Source organism: Mytilus trossulus, chromosome 3 (genome assembly GCF_036588685.1).
Source record: "Mytilus trossulus isolate FHL-02 chromosome 3, PNRI_Mtr1.1.1.hap1, whole genome shotgun sequence".
NCBI classification, from domain to species: Eukaryota; Metazoa; Mollusca; class Bivalvia; order Mytilida; family Mytilidae; genus Mytilus; species Mytilus trossulus.
In genome coordinates this window covers 71,645,068-71,670,416 of record NC_086375.1, presented here as the reverse complement: position 1 = coordinate 71,670,416, position 25,349 = coordinate 71,645,068, and the positions used below count along the sequence as shown (strand labels likewise).

At 31.9% G+C, this 25,349-nt stretch overlaps 1 protein-coding gene across 3 annotated transcripts in view; it reads left to right on the top strand.

Moving 5' to 3' along the window:
- Positions 1-572: 572 nt before the first annotated feature.
- Positions 573-25,349, top strand: part of LOC134712305 (cytosolic phospholipase A2-like) — a 30,104-nt gene continuing 5,327 nt past the window's right edge. The window contains exons 1-15 of one of the 3 annotated variants that reach the window (XM_063573723.1): positions 573-842; positions 1,167-1,412; positions 2,655-2,676; positions 4,636-4,690; positions 5,582-5,707; positions 7,439-7,533; positions 7,805-7,833; positions 10,207-10,345; positions 10,723-10,859; positions 11,247-11,475; positions 12,072-12,186; positions 12,918-13,055; positions 13,816-13,866; positions 14,168-14,558; positions 19,597-19,700. In XM_063573723.1, coding sequence (XP_063429793.1) covers positions 1,234-1,412; positions 2,655-2,676; positions 4,636-4,690; positions 5,582-5,707; positions 7,439-7,533; positions 7,805-7,833; positions 10,207-10,345; positions 10,723-10,859; positions 11,247-11,475; positions 12,072-12,186; positions 12,918-13,055; positions 13,816-13,866; positions 14,168-14,558; positions 19,597-19,700 — 1,810 coding nt within the window. In that variant the 5' untranslated portion in view covers positions 573-842; positions 1,167-1,233. Of the gene's footprint in view, positions 870-1,136; positions 1,413-2,654; positions 2,677-4,635; positions 4,691-5,581; positions 5,708-7,438; positions 7,534-7,804; positions 7,834-10,206; positions 10,346-10,722; positions 10,860-11,246; positions 11,476-12,071; positions 12,187-12,917; positions 13,056-13,815; positions 13,867-14,167; positions 14,559-19,596; positions 19,701-25,349 lie in introns of all 3 variants that reach the window. The other 2 variants (XM_063573722.1, XM_063573724.1) reach the window with 2 other exon arrangements.

Below are 25,349 nucleotides of genomic sequence, written 5' to 3'. Positions count from 1 at the left end.
ATTTTTCATACTGGAACTCTATTACTACTCGTGTATACATGTACCTGAAATTAAAAAGAACAAAAGAGCAGTATCCAAACAAAACTACATGGTTTAACTATATATAGTGGAGGGAGGGTTGGTATTTTCAAAATACTTCTCTCTGTATTGTAATTATACACATCTGTTCACTTGCAGCTCAAAGTTAAAAAGAACGCTAACGTCAAATTGATGTCACCACTATACATCTTATCGACTACATATGAATTTATAAAGGAAAGCACTGCAACGGACGAGATTAAAACTTTCCACTAGAATAACCAAATTATGTATATTACATAAATTCGATTATTTAATCGTATTAACTGTAAGCTAACAAGGAAGTTTTTTCTAGTACATTCATCAATAAAAGGCAATATTTTTGTATCGAAAATGATGACTCAGTGCCTTTTATCTACTTCCTTAAAGTTTGATCTTATGTTCTTCCCAGAAAGTTGACCCCCATTGTTATATTTTTCTTTTAATAGAATGAATACAACCTTTATATATTGTCAGATACTGTAGTTGGTACGGTTATTTCCTCACTTGTCAAGTAACGCCTATTTTTTAATTGTGTTTTTAAAAACCAAATGTCGTGTATCGTGTATCGTAAGTAAGTTAGAATTTATCAATGAAGTTATCTATGATTGTATTTCCTTTTCTTCATTGTTGTATTGTGTACTGAACAAAAATATAGTATTTTGTCAAACTGCTATGATGGAAAACTTGGCAAGGATGTAGAGAAATCCAGGAACTTATCATGACACTTATACTCACATTTTAACGACACTACAATTGCAAGTTATTTAATTTGAATAAATAAGGTAGGTTACATAGACTATTCTAGGAAGGTAAGTTCGCAAAAGGTTAATAAAAAATTATGACATTTTAATTCATTAATGGTGAAAAGTAAAGACTCGCATAAATGTTCGTTACCTACGTGGATTGAATATTCATGGATACAGGTTAAATCAAAGTATGTAATTGCAATAATTTACTAATATATAATAATTTTCTGCTGAAATGCATTTGTATAGCAATATAATACATACTAGGACTCGATTGTTCTTCATACTCTATACCAATCTATTTTAAAAGTGTTTTTTTTTTTATTTCAGTATACAGTGTGTGTATTTCCATTTTCATAGGTCATAAGTTAAGTGAGACTGCCGGACAATAGAATCTACACCACTTTTCATATCTGAATGATTAAAAATGGCCCAAAGAAGTATCTCATTATCGACATGTCAGGCGAAGTCATTACAGAGACGTCCTTCAAAATTGAGACTTTCATACTGCAAACCAAAAAGCGAAGATGATATTGACTCTAATTCCAGACCACACAGGGATAAGTCCGATAGGCTTCACCGAACCCAGAGTTTAAAGTTCAGCAGGTATGCAAGCTCTTTGCAATGGTTTATTTATATACGATATTATTTTTTCAATAAACAATTTATTTTAAGATAAATTTTTAAGGCTACACTATTTACTTGTCCACATTACGTTTTTGTTTTGTTTGCATAATATTTAGTTATTTAGTGAATAGTATCATGAGATTTCTTATGTAGGTTTTTTTTTCTAATATCCAAGTATGCAAGTTCTTAATTGAAAATTTTGCTAGCAGGGGACACAATGTTTTGATTATGTGTGTTTGCGTCCATTAAGTAGTCAGTTCGCCTCTTATCAGCTTTATCTTGTTGTTTGCAGTAGTAAACCATATATTATGATCAACCGTAATATGCGTAAAAATAGAAAGAGATGTGGGCTATAAGTCAACGAAACAGCAATACAATGTTAAAAATACAAAAGACTTTATAATCAATATGCTGTGATATACAAACAAAAATAGTGAATTAAAACCAAGTCATATTTTGGTCAAATGTATTTCACCATGTTGGGTATATGAACATGAAACGTATGGGCAAAGTGATGAACTATTTATATATTATTTATGCCAGTATATGCAGTGTACAAGCCATGGACATTTATCATAATAACATTGGCAGAACAAAAAGCTGAATAGCAGCAATATAAATCTGAATGTGTGACTGAAACTATAAAATGACTTCTAACACCAGACATTTCCCTTTCATCTCAATACAATTGTCGAGATTTTGCCTTACATCTTGAATGGTAGAAAAATAGGTTAAAAACTGGAAACAGCAAAATTGAAAAGCACTGAAAAATCTACCAAAATGCTTTAATGGCTATAGCAATTGCATTCTGGGTAAAATGAAGCTGAGGCAAACATACCCAGATTGTCCGGATGTACATGCTTTGTTATTCCCGCCAACTTATCTAATGACTCATCATAGGAGTTATTGCCCTCAAATTACAATGTTAGACTACTTTGTGAGTTTTTATCTCTCATCTCGAAATATACAACAGAACTGTAAAAACTATAAATAGCAAACATTATCGTTCTAAGATCTGTAAAGTGTTCGCATGATTGAAACCCTCGGATGACTTGTTATAGGAGGGATGACAGTTAAGACCAATGTTTCGTCATTTTATGTTCGACTTATAAATTTGAATATATGATTCATATTGTTTTTAAATTAGAATAGCCACCCGTAATTTTCTTTATCATGTTGTTACTAAAACATCAATATACTTAATTTTCTTTTGAATTTCAGGAGATCAAAAGTATTGTATAAGGTAAGTTTTATCAAAGGTTCAGTAATATTTTTTGTTGTTGCTCATTTTAACCTTCATATGTGCAATAATTTAATTTTGGATGTAACGCGTCTTCTGATTGGCTGACGTTATTTTGTTATCAGGCCATAAACATAATGTAGTCATGTGACGTGACGTCAATAACGTTTTTTCGTTGTTTTCTACAGTTTAAAATGAAACTTAGAAAATTAAATTATAAGAAATGACTGTAATATTGTTTTTGTCTATTCGAAATAACATAAAAAATGTGGTGCACACTGTTAAATAACCCGTTACGCGCGTTTTTCATTGTGCACCAAATTTTTCATTTTATTTCTTTATAGACAGAAAAAATATTTCAGTAATTCCTTAATTGCACTAGCTGTGTTTGAGTGCGATTAAAATAATACGTTCGTTGACAACTCAAACCATGTAAATATTCGAATCTACAAAAGTGTTTTACATAAAAAAAAAAACAAAAAAAAACAATATAGAAAAACAAAAAAAGATTATTGATCATTTTTACTCAGATTTCAAATACATGTATATATTATCACATGTGTAACGTATTTTATAAATTGATAAAGAGACTGATCCTGAAATTGCCTGCATTCTTTAACTCAGCAGTATCAATCTGTAAACATAATATAAAAATCGGTTCCTTCTGAAGGAGTTTCAGCCATATAAATACAAGTTTTACATTTTTTTAAACGACATGCATGCAAGCATACCTTTAGAACTTGTGAATACAAAAAATAATTACATGCAAGCATACCTTTAGAACTTGTGAATACAAAAATTAATTACATGCAAGCATATATACCTTTAGAACTTGTGTATACAAAAATTAATTAGCAGGATAAGATCTAAAAATGATTCAACAAAACATAGAATGTTATGCATGAATTTATTTAAGAATTCTTATTTTTTGTTTTTGCAATTATCGTATAAACTTTATTACAAACAGAAAAAAATTAAAAATTTAACTACTACTCCAGAATTATAATTTAATAAGTCAGACGCGCGTTTCGTAAACATAATACTGGCGGCAAACATTAGCATTATCTCCGACGTACGCCGGGCGTGGTAAAAAAACGCTACCAAAACGCTAGTAATTGTGAATGCATTCAATCTGTCAATAATATAAAGAGCTTAAAGCTTGTATTGGACGTACGAGAAGCGTACCTAAACGGGTATCGGGCGTTCAAGTATGTTGGCGTTTGTCTGGCGTTTGTCTAATGTAGATGAAATGCACGCTACGAAGGAAAAAAGTCTCTTAAACGTATTTGAGATGCGTTTTAGTAGTACCTGGGACGATAATCCGTGCTTTAAACGTGTCTGAGACGTTTAATTATGAGTGTTTGTTACGAACAAACCCGCATACGTTTTAGTTAAAGTTGAACGATCTTGAAGTGTATACAACGTGACCGAAACGTGTCTCAAACTTATCTGTAGCATTTTCAATGCGCTTATGGCGTATGTTGTACGTGCGTGCGTATGGGTATACGCTTGGTAACCGCTTGAGCTGGATGAAATTGTGTAGGCTTCATAAAATTTTCTTCACGTTATAGCGTCACCAAGGGTATTTCTTTGCATTTCGACGTACTTCAAACGTATTCTACGCTCGTTTGATGATTGATGAGCGTTCCTCTGGCGTGCAACTAACGTATACGGACTTTGATCATTTTCTCTGTACGTCTGGTGCACGCCGGTCTATACGCAAATGTGTGACACCGACATTAGACTTATCAGTAACGCTCAGATCAAAATACTTATCAAGCCAAACAAGTACAAAGATGAAGAGCATTGAGAACCCAAAAGTCTAAAAAGTTGTACCAAATACGGCTAAGGGTAAAACTATACTGCAAATCAATATCTTCAAATAAATCAGTATGAGCGTAAGACTTTACAGCACCTCAATTGTTTTTTTTGGACATATTTGTTTTTTACCTGTCTTTTCAGGCCAAAGGCAAGTCAATGATAAAAATAACACTCTCTCCAGTCACGCCTCCTGAAGGTTAGTCGATAATATTGTTAGAAATATGTTGCACGGTGCAAAACGTTAACATAGTGTTATTGAATGGCTGTTTCTGTATTGGCCCTGCTGTAGATTCGAGGTAAGCTGTATTGGACCCGAATCTCGAAGAGTATTCGAAAATATTAGGCCATCAACTCAAAAATATTAGTTCACAAACATTATACATTTACGTTCGTCCTCCTAAATTTATCAATGAAATGCAAACGAATCTGAAAATAGGGTTCTTAATCTAATAATCTTTTTTGCGTTACTGTTTTGTATTCAAGTCATCAACTTAAAAGAGGGACGAAAGATAACAGAGGGACAGTCAAACTCGTAAATCGAAAATAAAGTGACAACGCCATGGCTTGACATAAAAAAGACAAACAGACAAACAAAAGTACATATGACACAACATAGAAAACTAAAGAATAAGCAACACGAACCCCACCAAAAATAGGGGTGATACCAGGTGCTCCGAAAAGGTAAAAAAAGATTCGATACTGCTCCACACGTGGCACCCGTCGTGTTGTTTATGTTTGTAACAAATCCGTTAAAAAGTATTTTGATTATGTTGAAATTCTTCTTCAATTTCCAAATTGTTTAATTAGTTTAAAACTTTACTATACTAACTACCGTAAATTCAGAAATTATTGCTATGTTTTAATTTTTGCAAAAAATAAGACAGGGCTAAAATCGCAATAATGTAAACTCGCATTTTGAACTTTTTCAAAATAAATTAAACAGGATTTTTCTTAATAAAAAATATAAAATCGTATTTACCATTGCGTTGTAAGTTTGTTTTAAATTTTTGTCCCTCTTTTAGAAAAAAATGACAAAATCGCAATATTAAATGCGCACAATTTCTGATTTTGCATTTTTTTTTTACAGACAAATATACAGACATAGAACTTCACCATGAAGGTACCAAGGGAGAGCCCTGTACACCGAAGCGGTATGACAAGTCATTCAAGTTTTATGTGGACGAATGCAATATACAGTATGATCTACCAGCAGGTATCTTTCGGTCTCTGTCATTGCAAATAAAATATTGACTTTTCGATAACTGTTTACATGTTAAATGTTTTATGTTAGGATATTGAAATTGTGCTTTTTATCAGGAGTTATGTGTATATTTGTAGTTTAATTGTCTCGTATGTAACGAAAGTGACCGATTATTTGGTTCAATAATTGCAACTTTTGATTTGACAAAAAAGTTTCTACAGACATAAAAAAATAAGAAATAGTGTCTACCTACGGGGCGCCGAATGGGACTCTTGTGGTTTTGTACTCAAAATTCAATTTTGTACGGACAAAAGTGACTTTTGTTCAACAAAAATGAATTCAGTTTAACAAAATTTGTATCATACTACAGATTTGAAATTTTGTCATACAAAATTATCTATCAGCGGACAAAAGTCACTTTTGTCATGACAAAATTCATTTTTGTTACACAGACTTGACTTTTGTTACCTAATTTGAAAATTGAGCGACAAAAGTCAATTTTGTATTTAAATTAGTTTAGTTTGGTTTCTGTGAACTAATTTGCATACAAAATCGACTTTTGTTACACAAAATTGACTTTTGTTACACAAAAATTACTTTTGTTACACAAAAATTACTTTTGTTACACAAAATTGACTTTTGTTACACAAAAATTACTTTTGTTACACAAAATTGACTTTTGTTACACAAAATTGACTTTTGTGAGACAAAATTGACAAAATTGACTTTTGTCTCAACAAAATTAACAAAATTGAATTTTGTCTCAACAAAATTGACAAAATTGAACTTTGTCTCAACAAAATTAACAAAATTGACTTTTGTCTCAACAAAATTAACAAAATTGACTTTTGTCTCAACAAAATTGACAAAATTGACTTTTGTCTCAACAAAATTGACAAAATTGTATTTTGTCTCAACAAAATTGACAAAATTGACTTTTGTCTCAACAAAATTAACAAAATTGACTTTTGTCTCAACAAAATTGACAAAATTGACTTTTGTCTCAACAAAATTAACAAAATTGACTTTTGTCTCAACAAAAATGACAAAATTGAAATTTGTCTCAACAAAAATGACAAAATTGAATTTTGTCTCAACAAAAATGTCAAAATTGAATTTTGTCACACAAAAGTCAATTTTGTCTCACAAAAGTCAATTTTGTCTCACAAAAGTCAATTTTGTCTCACAAAAGTCAATTTTGTCTCACAAAAGTCAATTTTGTTTCACAAAAGTTAATTTTGTTTCACAAAAGTCAATTTTGTCTCACAAAATTGAATCTTACCGTACACAATTGACTTTTGTGATTTAATTTCCATTTCAGGTAACAAAAGTCAATTTTGTATGCAAATATGTTTATATTTGCATACTTTTAAGACAAAATTGACTTTTGTCATGACAAATATGAATTTTGTCTACAAAAATGAATTTTGTCATGACAAAAATGAATTTTGTCATGACAAAAATGAATTTTGTCTACACAAATGAATTTTGTCATCACAAAATTGAAGTTCTCACAAAACAAGTCTGTAGCACATAGTTTTGTAAGACAAAAATGATTTTGTTATGACAGAATTGAATTTTGTACAAAACCACAAGAGTCCCATTCGGCGCCCCGTACTACCGACATATCAAAATAAAACAAAATCAAAATACTCAAAGGACTTGATTTTTTTTAGCTATCAATGTAAAATAAAAATTATTAACTTATTTTTAAATTGAATTTATTAATGATTTATATTTCAGATATTATTTTCAAATCAGATTTAGAAGAGTTAGAAATAGTAGCAGTTTTAAGTCTGTTGGATATTGACAAAACAAAGACTATCGCGTGTAATACGGTATGAAACAAGCAGTAAATAAAAGAACATTCATCTTTATAATTATAGAATTTGTTACATAGAAAAACGCTTGTGTGACTCAAATATTTTACAACAAATTAATTAAGAAATTTTACGCATACGTCCAAAAAAATCGATGAAAAAACAAAACAACAATGCATGAACACTAAAAAAGCATTTACTCAATAATGCTCTGTCTTCTGTCTATCATTTGTATATGCAGACAAAAAGGGTTAACGTCCATCATAAAGTTTTATTGTTTTCGTTCTAGGTTGATCTCCGAGCATCCTCCCCAGAACTGTAAGCATAATAATTAGTTTTAATGTACATTTATGATATTTTAATCCTAACAACATTTTATTTTATTTTTGTAGTCAAAGGAAACGCATGGCCTTGTTCTTTATGGTTTATTGTTTTGAAAAATATGATTTTCATTTGAAACTATTTGTAATAGTGAAGCAAATTGCAAACATTTAACATGTTTCAAATTTAAATCAAATTTATATGGTTCTTTCATTGTCATGATTCATGAGGAGACATTACTAGTTAGTGTACAATGCACAGTAACAACCATAGGCATAGTTAGGTCGTTGTTATACCAATGGCATTTGAAATATCTATGTGCGCAAAACTAAAATACAGTAAGTATGTGATTATAGATATAGGAATATGTGGTATGAGTGCCAATGAGACAACTCTCCATCCAAATAACAATTTATAAAAGTAATCCATTATATGCCAAGGTACGGCCTTCAACACGGTTTATGAATGGTTTTCACTGTCATATTTATTTTATAGAAATTTTATATTATATAATTAAATTTGAATATTAAAGTACATGATTATCAAACTGTAATGAATAAGCATACATTTCAAAACCTCTATTTTACACGACACTTCCTTTTTGTGTGTTTTATTAATTCTATCAATCCAAGATCTTTAAAAACTGTCTATTTCGCTCATTTATTTCTTCAACAGTGGCTACTTATTTGTAAAAGTCGCCTTAAAAAGTCAATAGCGTCAATAAAAAGTCAACTTACGATTTCGTTCATTTGACTTATTTGCAGATTCATTTTTTTTTTATAAAGCTTCTATATATCCATTATATTTTTTTGGGATGTGTCTATTCAATTCAAAGTCGGATTATTTCAGCGAAGTTAACTTATCTGTAGATCTTGCATTTTTGATCATATTTCGTTATATAATATTCTTGATAACTATTATCAATTTCAGAAAAAAAGGACATAAATGAAAATAATTTAAACACTTGATATTTAAGGTAATATCACGTCTGTAAGAATTCGTCTGAATGTTTTGACGTTAATTGACAGCAGGTAAAACATTCTGAACATCTGTTTCCCCTGTCAGATATTATCTATGCATAGCGGTTTCAAGATAATAGACAAAACTTGCAGTTTACCACTATGTTATATTTTTAGCAATGTCGGCCATATTGGTTGGTACGCGGGGTCATTGGACAGTAGTTGTTAACCAACATAAAGCCGTTTTAAGGAAGATGAAGTCCTACTGTTTCACTGTTGTTTTATTTTTTTTTCTTCCAAACATGCATATTTCCATTGATTTTATAATTATGCAGCTACACTTATATTAAAGTCAATTGCCGAATGTTCAAATATTTTTCGATCTAATAGGAAAAACAAAACTGTGGTCAGTACTTTTTATTATACAATAAAACGCCCATTCAAAAGAAAATGGAAAGATATATATAGTCAACGTTAAGACATTATTTATGAATTTTTGTAATGGTCATAAACAATGGTCACGAGATTGCACACGTGATCATACCGGGCTTCTTAAGTTATGACGCAATTCACCCTAGCTTACGTTTTGTATTTTTTATCAGGACATTCTCGGATCTTAGAACATCTGGTAACTGAAAAAGGTTTTTGTATGACCAAGATGAAAAGTTTCGAGAGATTATTAATTCTGCAGCTGTATTCATATCTATTTAAGATTAAGTAGAATGCATTAAATCCTAGTTGTATAAGCTCTAATCAGCATTTTGCGATAACGATCTTTGACAAATGAAATCAATGTCCACTCAACTAAAAAGTAAAAACACAAAAATAGTGAACTCCGAGGAATATTCAAAAAGGAAAATCCAAAATCAAAAGGCAAAATCAAAAGTCCAAACACATCAAACGAATGGATAACAACTGTCATATTCCGGACTTGGTACAGGCATTTTCTATTGTAGAAAATGGTGGATTGAACCTGGTTTTATAGCTAGCTAAACCTCTCATTTGTATGACAGTCGCATCAAATTCCATTACATTGTCAACGATGTCTGAACAAAACAAACATATTCAAAGAGTAAATATGTCCAAAATGGGGGTACAGCAGTCAATATTGTGTTATCATCTTAATATCACTATAAAAGCAACAAATGTAACGAGGAAGCACAAAAAGCACAAATTTAGCATACTCATTTTGCTTTTCTTATACGACTTAATTTATCTATGTAAAGTCTACCCCTAAAGGATAGAAGGTTTTCATTACTGGTGTAAAATTGCGCGTTTGAAATACACTCAACTAATAGACACACATTGTATTATGGCCATAATCAACAACCATAAGATTGTACACGTGATGATATCGGGCTACTTTTTGTTGTTTAGTTATTTCACATTTTATATTTTATATATTCAACAGGACATTTTCAGATCTCAGAATATTTGATAACAGTAAAGGATTTTTGTGTGAACAAGAACAACAGTTTCAAAAGAAGAGAAAACTGAAGATTCATACTGCTTTACAAAAACTGCTTATGACATCTTTAGAGAAAGATGATGTAAGCATGTCGTTTTACTCTGAATTATATGTTTCCTCCTTTCTGGAATATTTTATGTTAGATTTAGCGTTCAGCTAAATGTTTGTAAATTTGTCTTCAAACGGCATTCAAATAGACAAATATTTCTATGATACATATACCATTAGTGAAAACAATTCCTCGATCTGGAGGATTTCAGGTTTTATAGAATACAACTTTATAAAAAACTAAGATTAACAAAATTGATCATCATCGAGAAATTACAATACAAATTCTAAAATGATTAACCACACATTTACTGTTTTAAAGAATGAAAATATAGAAACTAAAAAAATATACCACTAATACAAACACATGAAAACTAATCTAAATGCTTAATTTTATCGTTTATCTCAAAGGTTCCACATATAGCGCTAATGGGATCTGGTGGAGGATACAGAGCTATGGTAGCCATGTCGGGAATAATTAATGCCCTCTACACTTCAAAAGTTCTTGAATGCATCTTGTATACTGCTGTGTTGTCTGGCTCTTCATGGTAAGACGTTTATCACACGATTGATCAACTAGAGAAATGTGTATGTTGAAAAAAGCAGAATACACATATTTTGTTTTATAGGTGAAATTTTTTAATTCAAGCATGTATAATATGTGTAAGAAAGTAATTTTATGGCAAATTTTCTATCTTTACAGTCGATGTTCTATATATACAAATGTGGAACTTTAATTGTCTGAACAATCGTCGGGTTCCGTCATATGCATTTATTTCGTATGAAAGCAAACCATGCCAAATAAAAGCGACCAAATATATTGAATTCATTGCTCCATCAACCTTATTATTCAACACTATAATTTTGCATTGTTCTCGTGTTTTTTCCAAAATCGATTGACATCACGGTTTAAAATGTATATCTTTATTTCATAGGTTCATTGCAATGCTATATTCTCATCCTGACTGGCCAAAAATAGACCCAAAGGATATTCAAACCCGATTGAAAAAGCTTATATCTAGGGACCCTATACGCATTTGGACACTACTGCATAAAGGGCTCGCTTGCGTGTATGGTTTCCTTGAAAGTAAACTGACAGGAAAAGCATGGAATTTTACAACGGATATATTTGCACCAATGTTGGGAAATGTGCTTATCCCAAACGTACGAATAGTAATTATAATATGGAAAATTGTGATTATACTGATATCATCTACAACCTTAAACGGATAAAAATCGCAAACTATAGTGAATGGGTTCATGTTAAAGACAACATTTATAAATGTAATTAGATTGAAACAAACTAAAGTTCACTCGAATCATTAACAGAGAACTCTCCTTTTGTTAAATGATATTATTTTAATGTATGAAATGTTTTGCAATACAGAAATTGATATCCCTTAGTATTTTTCTTCTTTCTCGCTTCTGCAATTTCTCAAGTGTACAATTGTTTGCGGAACTTATTATCTCAAACAGTGATACCCTTAAGTTGATAAAGGAACAATGATCTACCCTGGAAAAATACTATACCCTGGAACAGTACTACATCTCGGCACAAAACTATACGCTGATTCCTATTTTTCGTTCTTTAATGCACAGTACGACAGTAGTATGCAAACCGTAACCTCTAGTAATACAGTAGACTTTTCTTCCTACTTATTGTAGTAATAAGTGTTGTAAAAATCAGTTTAACCAAAACAAATATGTATGATATTCATTAATGGTAAATTATTAATAAGTCAGTTTCGCTTTCATTTAAGAGATTAAAATGTAGATGGAGCGAACAGAGAGATAAATTGTCAGAGGGAACTGTTCCACTTCCATTATTGGCTGCAATTCATGCAAAAGACGAACAGAATACAAATGAATTTCATGGTATGTAGACATAGTACTGAATATCTGTAAAATTTATTACCACAAAGCAGGAATAACATGTTTGGTTAAAAATTTCAGACGAAATACTAGTACATGTACACTGTATTAGCTAAAACTATATGGATGTGAAAGCATGGTAAGTAAAACTATCACTCTTCACAACAAACAAATACAGCTGGTTTGCAATATATACTATATCGATATTGGAAATGCTGTGGAATAAGCAAAGGAATGTCAAGCTTGCCATCGCTACTAATGGTCCGTTGAATGTTAATTAGTTAAATGACGTGAGTTAGGAAGTTATTAAATATATGTTGTTAGCTCTTGTGAACATGTACTTATAGAAATGTGTAGCATAAATATGATTACTTCAAAAGTATAAGATGCTTAAATATTTCATAAGAATAAGATATGAGACAATTTGTTTTCCAGAAACATTTGCATATTTGATATTCATATTTTAACAGAGAAAGCATTCGCATGTTGACTACTGGGCATATGGTACTAAATGCGCGTTTTCTGAATGGTTATGGGGCAAAAATTGCATTCATGCAAACCGTGATGTGTCCGTCTTGATAGGCATCAAAGTTCATAACTTAAAAAAATATAGTCCAATAAGCACAGGTGTTATCTGTTGTACAATACTTAAAGCATATCAAGTTTATATGACTAAAGTCTATTAAAGCTCATACATTTCAACACAAGTTTTGGTTATATTATATTTCAACCAGAATGGGTAGAATTTTCTCCATATGAAGTAAGCATTCCAAAATATGGAGCAGCCATTGATATGAAAAATTTTGGAAGCGAATTCGACAAAGGATTACTTAAACAACACAGAGATGAAATCCCCCTATTCGAGATAATGGGTGAGTAAAGATCGTTAAACCAAAATCAAATTGTTATTTCTTATTTTTTCATGCGAAATAGTTTTTTTTTCAAATCTTAACTTCAAATAAAAAAAAAAAAATTTATAAAGTATATTCTAGCACCGAAATATACTTTTCTACCGATGCAATAAGTCATATAAAGAATAATTTGATTGAACATCAGAGAAACTTTGCTAGGTGATTTTGTTTTTCTTACAAAATTATGATGTACTGACTGACTTTAAAAATCCACCACTCATTTTGTGGATTTTGTTTATCAAATTATATTTGATCTTCAAACAACTACTATTCGTACTTACCATGCTTTTTGTTCTTTAGTAAAAATCAACATCTGACTTTCCAGTGGTTATTGAACATACCAGATTATTGACGTCGCACGAATTTCTTAAAGCGAAATTCGGAAAACAATTTATTTTCCTTGTGAAACATTTCTTTCAGTGCATGGTCACACTTAACTCAGTTAAAACATGTTATCCCTCCATATTACCAAGACTGACTTATATAACATTTAATAAGCCCATAAGAATATTGTAAACAGGAAAACGTGAACAGGCTGAAACCAGACAATTTAACATCAGAAACTTGTCTTAATGTCCTTCCGTCAACAATACAGGCAGACGGGATTTGTTGATTACCATCAAACCAGCTCAACATGCAGTGAACATGCAACTTGAATAGAATTTGATGTCGACAATGCATGTAATCATTTATTCATAAGCTTGTAAATTATTCCTTTCAGGTATATGTGGTAGTGCTTTTACACAAACTTATGACGAGTGGGCAAGAACAGGTAGGTAACTTGATATTCATGATCATTAAACAAATATCATTTGTTCGAGCTCTTCCTTAGCGACCAAGCATATAGGGAGTTACTATCACGTATAGTCTGTTTTATTGTTTGTTTTGTTTACAATGTGATAAGGCTGTACAGAAATATGATATGTTGCTTAACAAATATTTTCATCTTAATTTCTATTTCTATGGACAAAAACCGGTTTTAACTATGTGAATATAATTGTCAAATTATCAATATGTATTTCCTCATCTTGTTAGATTTGTTTTTGGATCTAATTTATTAAATTTTGCTGCAGATGCCAGTAACAGGACATATTCTACTACACAAAAGTCGGATAAACAAGGGTCAGTCGATTCGGACGAAGTAGACGGTACTCTCAGTCAACAAGATTATTACGATAACGATATCAAATCATCTGAATGTGATGTTTTCGAAAGTGGATGTGTATCTGATGAAAGAGAGAAGGAACACCGACAACCTCAATCTATAACACCACAACCAAGTGAAAAAGAATTGGAAGATTTGTTTGAACGAGTTTGCCAGATTCGCGAAGAAGGCGGTCGTACATTTGAAGAGAAAAAAAACAGAAATGAGAAAGTTGATGGTGATACTTGTAAAGAAGACAGAACACACGCAGATGAACTTGATAGTAAAAGCGGCGATATAAAACGTTGTGGACAGGAACTGTAAGTGTATCCACCTCTTAACCGAGTGTTCTCCGATACTTTGCCCGTCGAAACAGTATGATTTTACAATTTAAAAGACGGACGAAAGATACCAGAGGGACAGTCAAACCCATAAATCGAAAATAAACTGATAACACCTGGCAAAAAAATAAAAGAAGACAATCAGACAAACAATAGAACACATGCCACAACATAAAAAAACTAAAGAATAAGGGACACGAACCCAAACAAAAACAAGGGGTGATCGCAGGTGCTCCGGAAGAGTAAGCAGTTACTGCTCCACATGTGGCACCCGTCGTGTTGCTAATGTTATAACAAATCCGGTAAATAGTCTATTTCTGTATGTCATTTTCATGAAAAGCAAGGAGATTGTAGTAACGACGTTAGGAAATAACGGTCAACCAACTCGTGATGACGTTCGTAAAATTAACTGTTGAGAGTGTAAACATTTGCAATAAAGTCTGAAAAATATCGTCAGAATGCCCATTTCCATTTTCAATTTTACCTTTTCATCCTTAAAATCATGTACTCTAATTGTTTTCGAAAGGTTTATAGGCTATTTAAAAATAACATTATTTAGTTCTTTGTAGTGTTATTGTGACGTGACTGCAAGTATTGCTCTTAACCTATTGCAATTTATTTAAATTTCTGACCAAATTGCAATTAGTTTTATGAAAACAAACTGTTCTAACAATCATGTCTTGAGCGTGCAAGGTGATAAAAAATGCATACTAGTACTTAAAATCTTATATAACTTTTATTCCATGGAAACTTCCTAAAAACGTATTTTCACATATATTTTACTGTATATAAGATATTTTTATACTAAAAGTGGGATTCTTATGAATATAGAAGACTTTTCGAAAAAATTGTATATGAAAGCTTAGTTTGGCAACTTTGATAGCAATTCAAAATTAACACTTATCACCTTTTACGTGACAAATACATAAAATTTGGTTTTAATTAACAAATTACAATTTGATCATTTTTGAGAGCAACAATAACAGTCTTATGAATATTTAGAACTTTTATAATTCGAAGCAGACCTAAAGTACATAATCAAAAGGCAGACATTTTGATTTCATTTCAAATTACAATTGACTTTGCAAATACAATTGTGACGTAACTCACGTGCAGCCCATGTTTTATAGTAATTAGGAAATGGATTTGTTTTCAAGCGAAAAGAGGGCGTTATATTGTAATTTTGAATAGAGCTTATTTAGATGTCGTATATCTTATGTCAAAGGGACCCGTTTTGGAAAGTGACTGAAAATGATGCAATATCAATTTCATAAATTGCTGATAAAATAGATGTTAATTATTCAGAAAGGGGTTTCGTGGAGCACTTGGAAGACCCAGCAATATACCGTTGTTTGTAAGGACACTTGTGTAGTTTAGGTATCCAATACAGTGATGGAAGATATAAAACGTAGAGCTCTTCGAGAGAAATAGTATACACGTATGTTAAAATGCATCCATTCCGTACCGTGTTATAAACATTCAAGATTGAAAGTTAAGTATAATCTATGCCATCGACCTCGGGTGCAAATGAAAGCTAGCATGAACAAACGATTGTTTATGAAGGTTTTTTGTCTCTACGATTTCCGGTTCTTAAAATATGTTTATTAGAAATAGTGAGTATACCATATCAAGCAAAACAGCTCTTAAATAAAATTGGCTGTTAAAGTTTATTAACATCTACCCTACATGCTGCCATTTTCAGGGTAATTTTATCTGTAACAATTTTAAAAATATTTATAAATTATGGAAATTGCTTAAAAAGGATATAACTCTAATAACGGTTAATGAAACCCTAATTAGGCTCATCTGATAATACTTTATGATGAGATCTACTGATTGACCAGATGCAGTAATGATATCTTTAAAAAAAAAAAGACGGGAAAAGTAAATATGAAAAATAAAGATAGATAACTTTTAAAGAGGATAGTGAATAACAACTCCAGGAAATCAGCTAATACTTCATTATGAGTTAAAAAGATTGTCTAAATATATGTTGAAAACATGTATAAGTAGTAACCTAAAACGACAAAGTTAATTTCATTAACCTGTATATATTATTAAAACCTTTTTTTTTCAAAAGTTATTTTTTTCGAAGGGTTTAATATTTCGCATCGGTGTCTTGCCATGGCTTTGTTTTGACTTGTTTGTTTGCTTTTTGGTCTTGAATGTTTGTCCCTAATATTTTATTAACTGTGCATTTGCATTCAGATATCGCAGATCAAATTTATTCGTCATAGTGTGTTAATTTACGTTTTGACCAGTTAATCTGCCAATTGATATTTTATCGTGTGTTCTTCTATTCTGTGATGTTATGCTATTGTTTCAGAAAAAGGGAGAAGGTTTGGTACCATTAAAACGTTTAACACGCTGAAAATGCTTGCACCTGTCCTAGGTCAGACATCTGATGTATAGTAGTTGTCTTTTGTTTATGTAATTTATACGTGTTTCTCGTTTCTCGTTTTTAGTTCACCTGGCCAAAAGGGCCAAGATAGCTTTTCTCATCACTTGGCGTCCGGCGTCCGTCGTCGTCCGTCGTCGTTAACTTTTACTAAAATCTTCTCCTCTGAAACTACTGGGCCAAATTAAACCTAACTTGGCCACCATCATCATTAGGGTATCTTGTTTGAAAAATATTTCCGGTGACCTGGCCACCCAACCAAGATGGCCGTCATGACTAAAAATAGAACATAGGGGTAAAATGCAGTTTTTGGCTCTTATCTAAAAAACATGGGGTTATATTGTTTATTAGATCAAGATCTATCTGCGCTGAAATTTTTAGATAAATCGGACAACCCGTTGTAAGGTTGCTGCCCCTGAATTGGTAATTTTAAGGAATTTTTGCTGTTTTTGGTTATCATCTCGAATATTATTATAGATAGAAATAAACTGTTAACAGCAATAATGTTCAGCAAAGTAAGATTAATAAGTCAACATGACCAAAATGGTCATGTGACCCCTAAAGGAGTTATTGACCTTTGTAGTCAATGTTTAACCATTTTTCGTAAATCATAGTAATCTTTTACAAAAATCTTTTCCACTGAAACTGCTGGGCCAACATTGGCCACAATCATCATTAGGGTATCTAGTTCAAAAAATGTGTGCGGTGAACTGGCCAACCAACCAATATGGCCGCCATGGCAAACATTAGAACATAGGGATAAAATGCAGTTTTTGGCTAATAACTTAAAAATCAAAGCATTTAGAGCAATCTTATAGAGGAATATTGTTTATCAGATCAAAATCTATCTGCCCTGAAATTTTCAGATGAATCGGACAACCCGTTGTTAGGTTGCTGCCCCTGAATTGGTAATTTTCAGAAATTTTTGCTGTTTTTTAGGTTATTATCTTGAATATTACCATAGATAGAGATAAACAGTAAACAGCAATAATGTTCAGCAAAGTACATCAAAATAAACCAACATGACCCAAATGGTGAATTGAACTCCTAAGGAGTTATTGCCCTTTACAGTCAATTTTTAACAATTTTCATAAAATTGTAAATTTTTACTAACATTTTCCATTGTTACTACTGGGCCAAGTTCATTATAGAAGGAAATAATTGTAAGCAGCAATAATGTTCAGTAAAGTAAGATCTACAAACACATCACCATCACCAGAACACAATTTTGTCATGAATCCATCTGTGTCCTTTGTTTGATATTCACATAGACCAAGGTGAGCTACACAGGCTCTTTATAGAGCTTCTAGTTTATATAGATTAGACTGTTGGTTTTCCGTTTGAATAGTTTTACACTAGTAATTTTGGGGCCCTTTATAGCCTGTTGTTCGTTGTGTGCCAGGGCTCCGTGTTGAAGGCCGTACATTGACCTATAATGGTTTACTTTTATAAATTGTATTTGATGGAGAGTTGTCTTATTGGCACTCACACCACATCTTCCGACTCCCTGAATCTATATAAAAGAAATAAACATTGTAATAATAATAAGGACTTTCCCATGTCTTTTCACATATACATTTCTCAAAAGACCACAATCAATTTGTTTATATAGGATGTTTTAGCCTAAAGGTTGCAATTCTGTAAATATAGACAATGCAATTTCCAATATACGAGCTTGATGTGAGGCTTAAGCTGTCACTTCTACTATAAAAAAAATCAAGAAAAATTATATCCCAGAACGAAAAGTTGATATGCACTTCTATTTTATTCAAAGGAAAAAAATAAAGGGCTGTGCGGTATGTTTCCAACATTTATATGCCCTGACCTACCCTGAGTATAAACTTATACTAAATTTCTACACTACCCCTGCTCCACCTTTGGAGCTTTTAGAAATTAAACTTTAGGCGCTAACATGTTTTCTAAACTGGTAACAATCCAAACTTGTGTCTCTATGAGACGAAACACAGGAATCAGATCTGGGAACCAGTACGTTAACACATTAGCATATATATGTGTAGCATATATCTCCCCAAAAAAGGCCTGGATTGTGAAACAGCTGTATTTACAAAGTGCAACCTACAATGACGATTTTCAACCATATTAATATATTTGTCAAACCCTCCAGTCGTGGAGAAAAGTCAGAAACAGTAAAACAATATCTACAAATAAACTGCTACGAAACAATATTATAAGACATATTATTGTAAAAGGTGTTTGACTCTAAAATGTCTATTTGTAATATAAGAATTTGAAGTTGTATAATTTCCAATGAGATTACTCTCTGCCAGATACCAAATGTCGCAAAAGTACGCAACTTAAGGCCACTTTCCAGTCTTCAATAATGACGAAACTGTAAAGCAATCTTTAAAAAAAACACAAAATAACAGATGCTTAACACAGACAAAAAAGACAAAAATGAGGGATTAACGTAAAACATTGTTATTGCAAACTATACAAAAAAAAATCACGAGGAAAAACACATTTAAGGATGCAATATGTATTAAAACATAAGTTCAAACGCAGAAACAATATGATGCATTTGTTGATATTATTGCATGGTAAAATGTGTGATCGTATTCCATACTAATTGTTTATTTTGTTTTGTTTTTCTTTGTTAAGGTTAATGAAGAGTAGAAGTGTAAGAGCGGCAACGGTGAATAACTTTTTGAGAAAAGTGTCTTTTGATGACACATATAGTTGCCCCTTGTCAGGAGAGAAAAATCGTAAGTTTGATACGCAACACATTAGACCCGCGATCGGTAACTGACAAGAGCTCATAGGCGATTTTATACATGCTTGCTTATATTGTTATGTATTCAAACAATGCAGAGAGCAATGCAATGGCGGTCCAACGTACAATTTAGGTACTAGTATTGGCTAGTATCACTAGAGAGTTTAACATCTGCAACTTGTATCGTGTCTAATATATTTCGTTACTAAAAGGCAACCGTAAGGTGGTATGGGAGTCTCAAATAAACAAATGTTTAATTTTTTGGCAAAACGTAGTATCTTTTCATATATGTTCAAAAATAAAATAAAAATGATAGATCAGTATGGAACGCCACAGCTGTCTTATGTGGAACTCTGATATTACTTTATGATGTTTTATCATTACTTAATAATAGTTTGTCTTTATTTGATATGATTTTGATATTACGCAATGATATTTTAATATAACTCAATATGGAATAGTCATTACTTAATGATATTTTGATATTACACGATATGGTTTAGTATTGACTTGATATAGTTTTGTCATAACTCAATATGCTTTTGTCATTACTCAATGTGGTTTTGTCATTACTCGATGTGGTTTCACCATTATTTAATATGGTTGTTCCATTAGTCAATGTGGTTTTTAACATTACTTGATGTGTATGTGACTTAACGTAATGTAGTTGTTTCATTACATGATGTGATTTTGATATTTCGTAATGAGATTTTGTCTATTCTTTATATGGTTTTAACATTACGTAATGATGTTTCAAAATTTGACCATTTTACAATACTTGATGTGTTTGTTTCATTATTTGATGTGGTCTTTTCATTCTTTGATGTGGTCCTGTCATTCTTTGATGTGATTATCCCATTACTTGATGAGGTAAAACCACGTGACCAATTCGGAAAAACCTGTTCTATTTTTAGATAGATTTCCATGTTGTATGTGCCTCTATTAATGCGTTTGGCCATTCATCTAATTAGTGTTCAAATTAAAGTACGGGTTACTGTTTAAGTTAAACTTTGAGTTAGTTTCCGAATGAAAGGCATACATGTACTTATAATTAAAGTTCTACTAAGAAAATTATTTTCGAGTTGGACTTCGAGTTTGAGTCACGTTTAAAGGCAGAGTTCTAGTTACAACTTTGAATTTGAGTTACTTTTTGAGGTAGAGTTTGAGTTCGATTCGAATTCAAGTCGCATTTAGATTTATTAAGATTTCAAGTTGAAATTCGAGCTATTTTATATGTCTTTTTGAGTTCGTAATTAAGTTTTTCTATACCGGAACAAGGTCTTTTGCTCGGGCTTCCGAAAAGAGGGATTCGGGATATGCGTAACAAATAAACACTGTTGCAGTATACAAAACGGAACATAGGAGTTGTCATGAAGTTAGATGTGATGTGATTTCCATTGAGACAACTATCCACAAGAGTTTAAATGCAGGGGATGTAAGAAATCATATAGAGGCAACCGTACAGCCTTCAACACTGCGTATATATAGTCCGCGAATAAAGGCCACCATGTACTATGTAAAAAAAAAAATCAAACGAAAAAACTAACGGTCTATTTTACAAAACAACAAATATCACACATTTGTAAACAACGACAACAATTGAACTGCGTGCTCCTGACTTGGGGCAGGTACATAAAGAAAGTGAACGTTGCGGAGTTTAACATGTATGTGAGAGAACATCGAACAGTTCAATGAAAAAAATCACCACAATTATTTGTACACTTTAATTTACACTGTATGTGTACTGCTCCACGGGGCGTCTTGATTGACAAATAAAAAGTGTTGTTGTTTTTGTCGTAACTGTAGCATAACAGCACAACACGAGAAAAAAATGTAAACTAGACAAATCGCACTCCACTTATTTAACCGCTCATACCCCTAAAAGGAAACAGTTAAATTTTTCTCCAAAAAGAGGAAAAATAATCAAAAAGAAAAAACCCTGACCACATGCACACCATCAATACATGTACAAACAGCTAGCAGAGTGATAAACTCCTAGCATTCAAACTGTAGGAGAAGTTAACTGGAAACGCCGTACGTATGGAAGTAAATTTCTCCAAAATGACAAAGTTCAACTTTATCCCAAAAGAACACATATTAAAAAAAATTAAACCCTGACGACATGCATCACACCTATGAACAAAAAGACAGTAAAGAGATAACTTCCTAGGATTCATACTGTTGAAGGAGTTATGCAGAATAACTATATATCCATAATGGGACGGAAAGACGAACGGACGGACAGATGTTACACACTATCCCCCCAACTTACAGTTGCTGTAAAGTTGCGGTGGCAAAAAAAAGTTTCAATTGGCTGGCTCAATAGATCGGTATGACTGGGTAATGTAAAAACATCGGGGTGATCTCGGATTCCCCAAAAACGTAAGGAGATTCTGCTCAACGTGTGGCACCCGTCATGTTATTCGCGAAATTACAAACCGAGTTATTTGGTTTTATTTGGAAGTTAACATTCGAGTAAAATGGAAAGGTATTATAATTACGACAACTGGAACATGTTCGTCGTCACATTTGAAACAGATCTTTATTATATATTATTTTTCAATTAGTGCGAGGAGATCTGAAAATTCAACTGATTAAAAGTAAAAGATTGATATTCGTATATATGTTCGAATGATCATTAATTTTTTGAAGAGAATTATTATTTGCTAGTATTGATGCTTTGTCGCTTAGTCCGAGCCCCCTCCTCTCATTTTCCTGTGAATTAAGTGCAAGTTGATTTGAAGTGACTCATTTTTTAACAAACAATATTAGTCTTTTGCTTTGTGTCGAGCCTGCGACATAAATGTAGCGGTAAGTAGACACAACAATGTCACCGAAAGTGGCGTCATTTCGGGACATTTTATAGCTTACTATGGGGTATGGGTGTTGCTCATTGTTGAAAAGCAAACAGTTTTGTTTCAGTTAAATAAAACAGAATTAAACTGTTTTGACATGATAAAATTATTACCTCCATGAAGTGTTTTAAAATTTGTATTGGGGTTTTTCCTCAATATCAAGAAAAAGCATCTACAGAAAAACTTCTGTTTATGTTTTTTGACCGATGAATGTACAGCCGATCAACACTAAGCTTTTACACTGAGAGCAGCAATATCAGGCGAGACACATGGTTCCATGGACTTTTTTTACAAATTTATTATAATACTGCTTCTATTTGAAAACTTCGGATCAAATAACAGGACCAAGTGGTATGGGGATATCCCAGTTATGTTCGAAATGCTGTAACCTTTTTAGGATTTTATCTTTTTTATTATTGTCTGCCATTTCCCTTTTTCATACCAAATAACTCTTATCAACCACTCGAACTTCATAATTTGATTTTCAACTTTGGCGATACCCATCCAAAGCACATTAGACAAACGACATATTGAAATCTGTTAAATGTTTTTTTTCACATAGTGCATGGTGGTCTTTTGTAGCTGAATATAGTCTTAGATGCATGATTTTTTTTATTAATTAGTTGTTAGTGGCTTTGAACTAGCTGTCAGATAACTGCGAGTACACTCAGATCTGTTTATTGTGTCTTTTTGTGTCAGGATGTATAAGTACCGCTAACATGTTTAATCCCGCCACATTATTTATGTATGTGCCTGTCCCAAGTCAGGAGTCTTTTATTCAGTGGTTGTCGTTTGTTTATGTGTTACTTATTTGTTTTTTTTTCATTTTTTGCATAAATAAAGCCGTTAGTTTTCTCGTTTTACATTGTCTTATCGGGGCCTTTTATAGCCGACTATGCGGTATGGGCTTTGCTCATTGTTGAAGGCCGTACGTTGACCTATAGTTGTTAATGTTTGTGTCATTTTGGTCTTTTGTGCATAGTTGTCACATTGGCAGTCACACCACATCTTACTTTATTTTAACTCATATGTTCCGTTTTGTATACTGCAACATTGTTTATTTGGTACGCATATCCCGGATCCCTCTTTTCGGGAGCCCGAGCAAAAGCCCTTGTTCCACGATAGAAAAACTTAATTACGAACTCAAAAAAAACAAATTAATAACTCAAATTTCAACTTGAAACCTTAATAAATCTAAATGCGAATTCGAACTTAACTCAAACTCTACCTCAAGAAGTGACTCAAATTCAAAGTTGTAACTAGAACTCTGCTTTTAAACGTGACTTAAACTCAGTGACAAAGTTTAACTTAAACAGAAACACGTACTTTAATTTGAACACTAATTAGATAAATGGCCAAACGCATTTAGAGGCACATACAACATGGAAATCAATCTAAAAATAGAACAGGTTTTTCCGAATTGGTCACGTGGTTTTACCTCATCAAGTATGAAATACTTACGAAATAACAAAATCACATCATGTAATGAAACAACTACATTGCGTTATGGCACATACACATCAAGTAATGTTAAAACCACATTGACTAATGACATAACCATATTAAAGAATGGTGAAACCACATCTAGTAAGGACAAAACCATATTGAGTAATGACAAAAGCATATTGAGTAATGACAAAAGCATATTGAGTAATGACAAAACTATATCAAGTCAATACGAAACCATATCTTGTTATATCGAAATATCATTAAGTAATGACTATTCCATATTGAGTTATATTAAAACATCATTGCGTAATGTCGAAACCATATCTAATAAAGACCGACTATTATTAAGAAATGATAAAATATCATAAAGTAATACCAGAGTTCCACATAAGACAGCTGTGGTGTTCCATAGATCACCGCGCATTTTCTCAAAATACATGTTCTGACAAAACGGCACATTTTGTACCGATTATACAGGGAAAAAAAACCATTTTGTGATTAGAAAATAAAATAAATTATGTTGTAAAATAAGTTAGGAAAAGATAGCTTTCGGACAATGCTTTGAGAATATCAAAAGGAAAGACAGGATCACCGTAGATTTTTCCGGCTAAAATACAAAATAGGAAAGTTCCATGTAGATTCCTTCAGAAGAAGCACTGTTTAAGAGTTACCACCCCTTAAAATGCCAATATAAAAACATTTAAAAACAACCAAAAATAATCTATACTATATTAATATGTTTAAGTTATATTCTTATAAATTGGTGCTTTTTAATAAAAATTCACATTAGATATTTTCATTCCTGCATAAAATTTTGCTTTCTTGATAGAAAATCTGGACCTTAGGTTTTCTTTTTTTTACAATCGAAGAGGGCGGAAGACACCCATAACACCTTAACCAGTTTTTGTCCACATTTTTAATGAAACATTCATGTGTACATGCGTATTGCTATGAACAGTCTAAATCTTGTATTTAGTTGTGGATACAATGTATCGTATATATAGTAAAGATATCTATTATATTGCACAAAATACGCATTTTCCAGACTATTATCCAGTAATAGTCGGGACCAAAAGAAATGAAAGTCAAAGCCTTAATATGAGTCTAATGATTATGTATAATGAATTGTATAAATATTAATTGTGTCCAAAGATAGATGATGTTTATAAAGATAGATGTCAAATGCTTATAATGGAATTAATTTTTATCTCATTTGCTTTTCTACGAAAAATAATATTGTTAAAATCGGGGGCACCATAGTTGCTTCCCTGGGTAACTAAATGTTGATGCGATATATGTAACAGGTGATTATTAATCAAATATGTTAAAATGAAGAA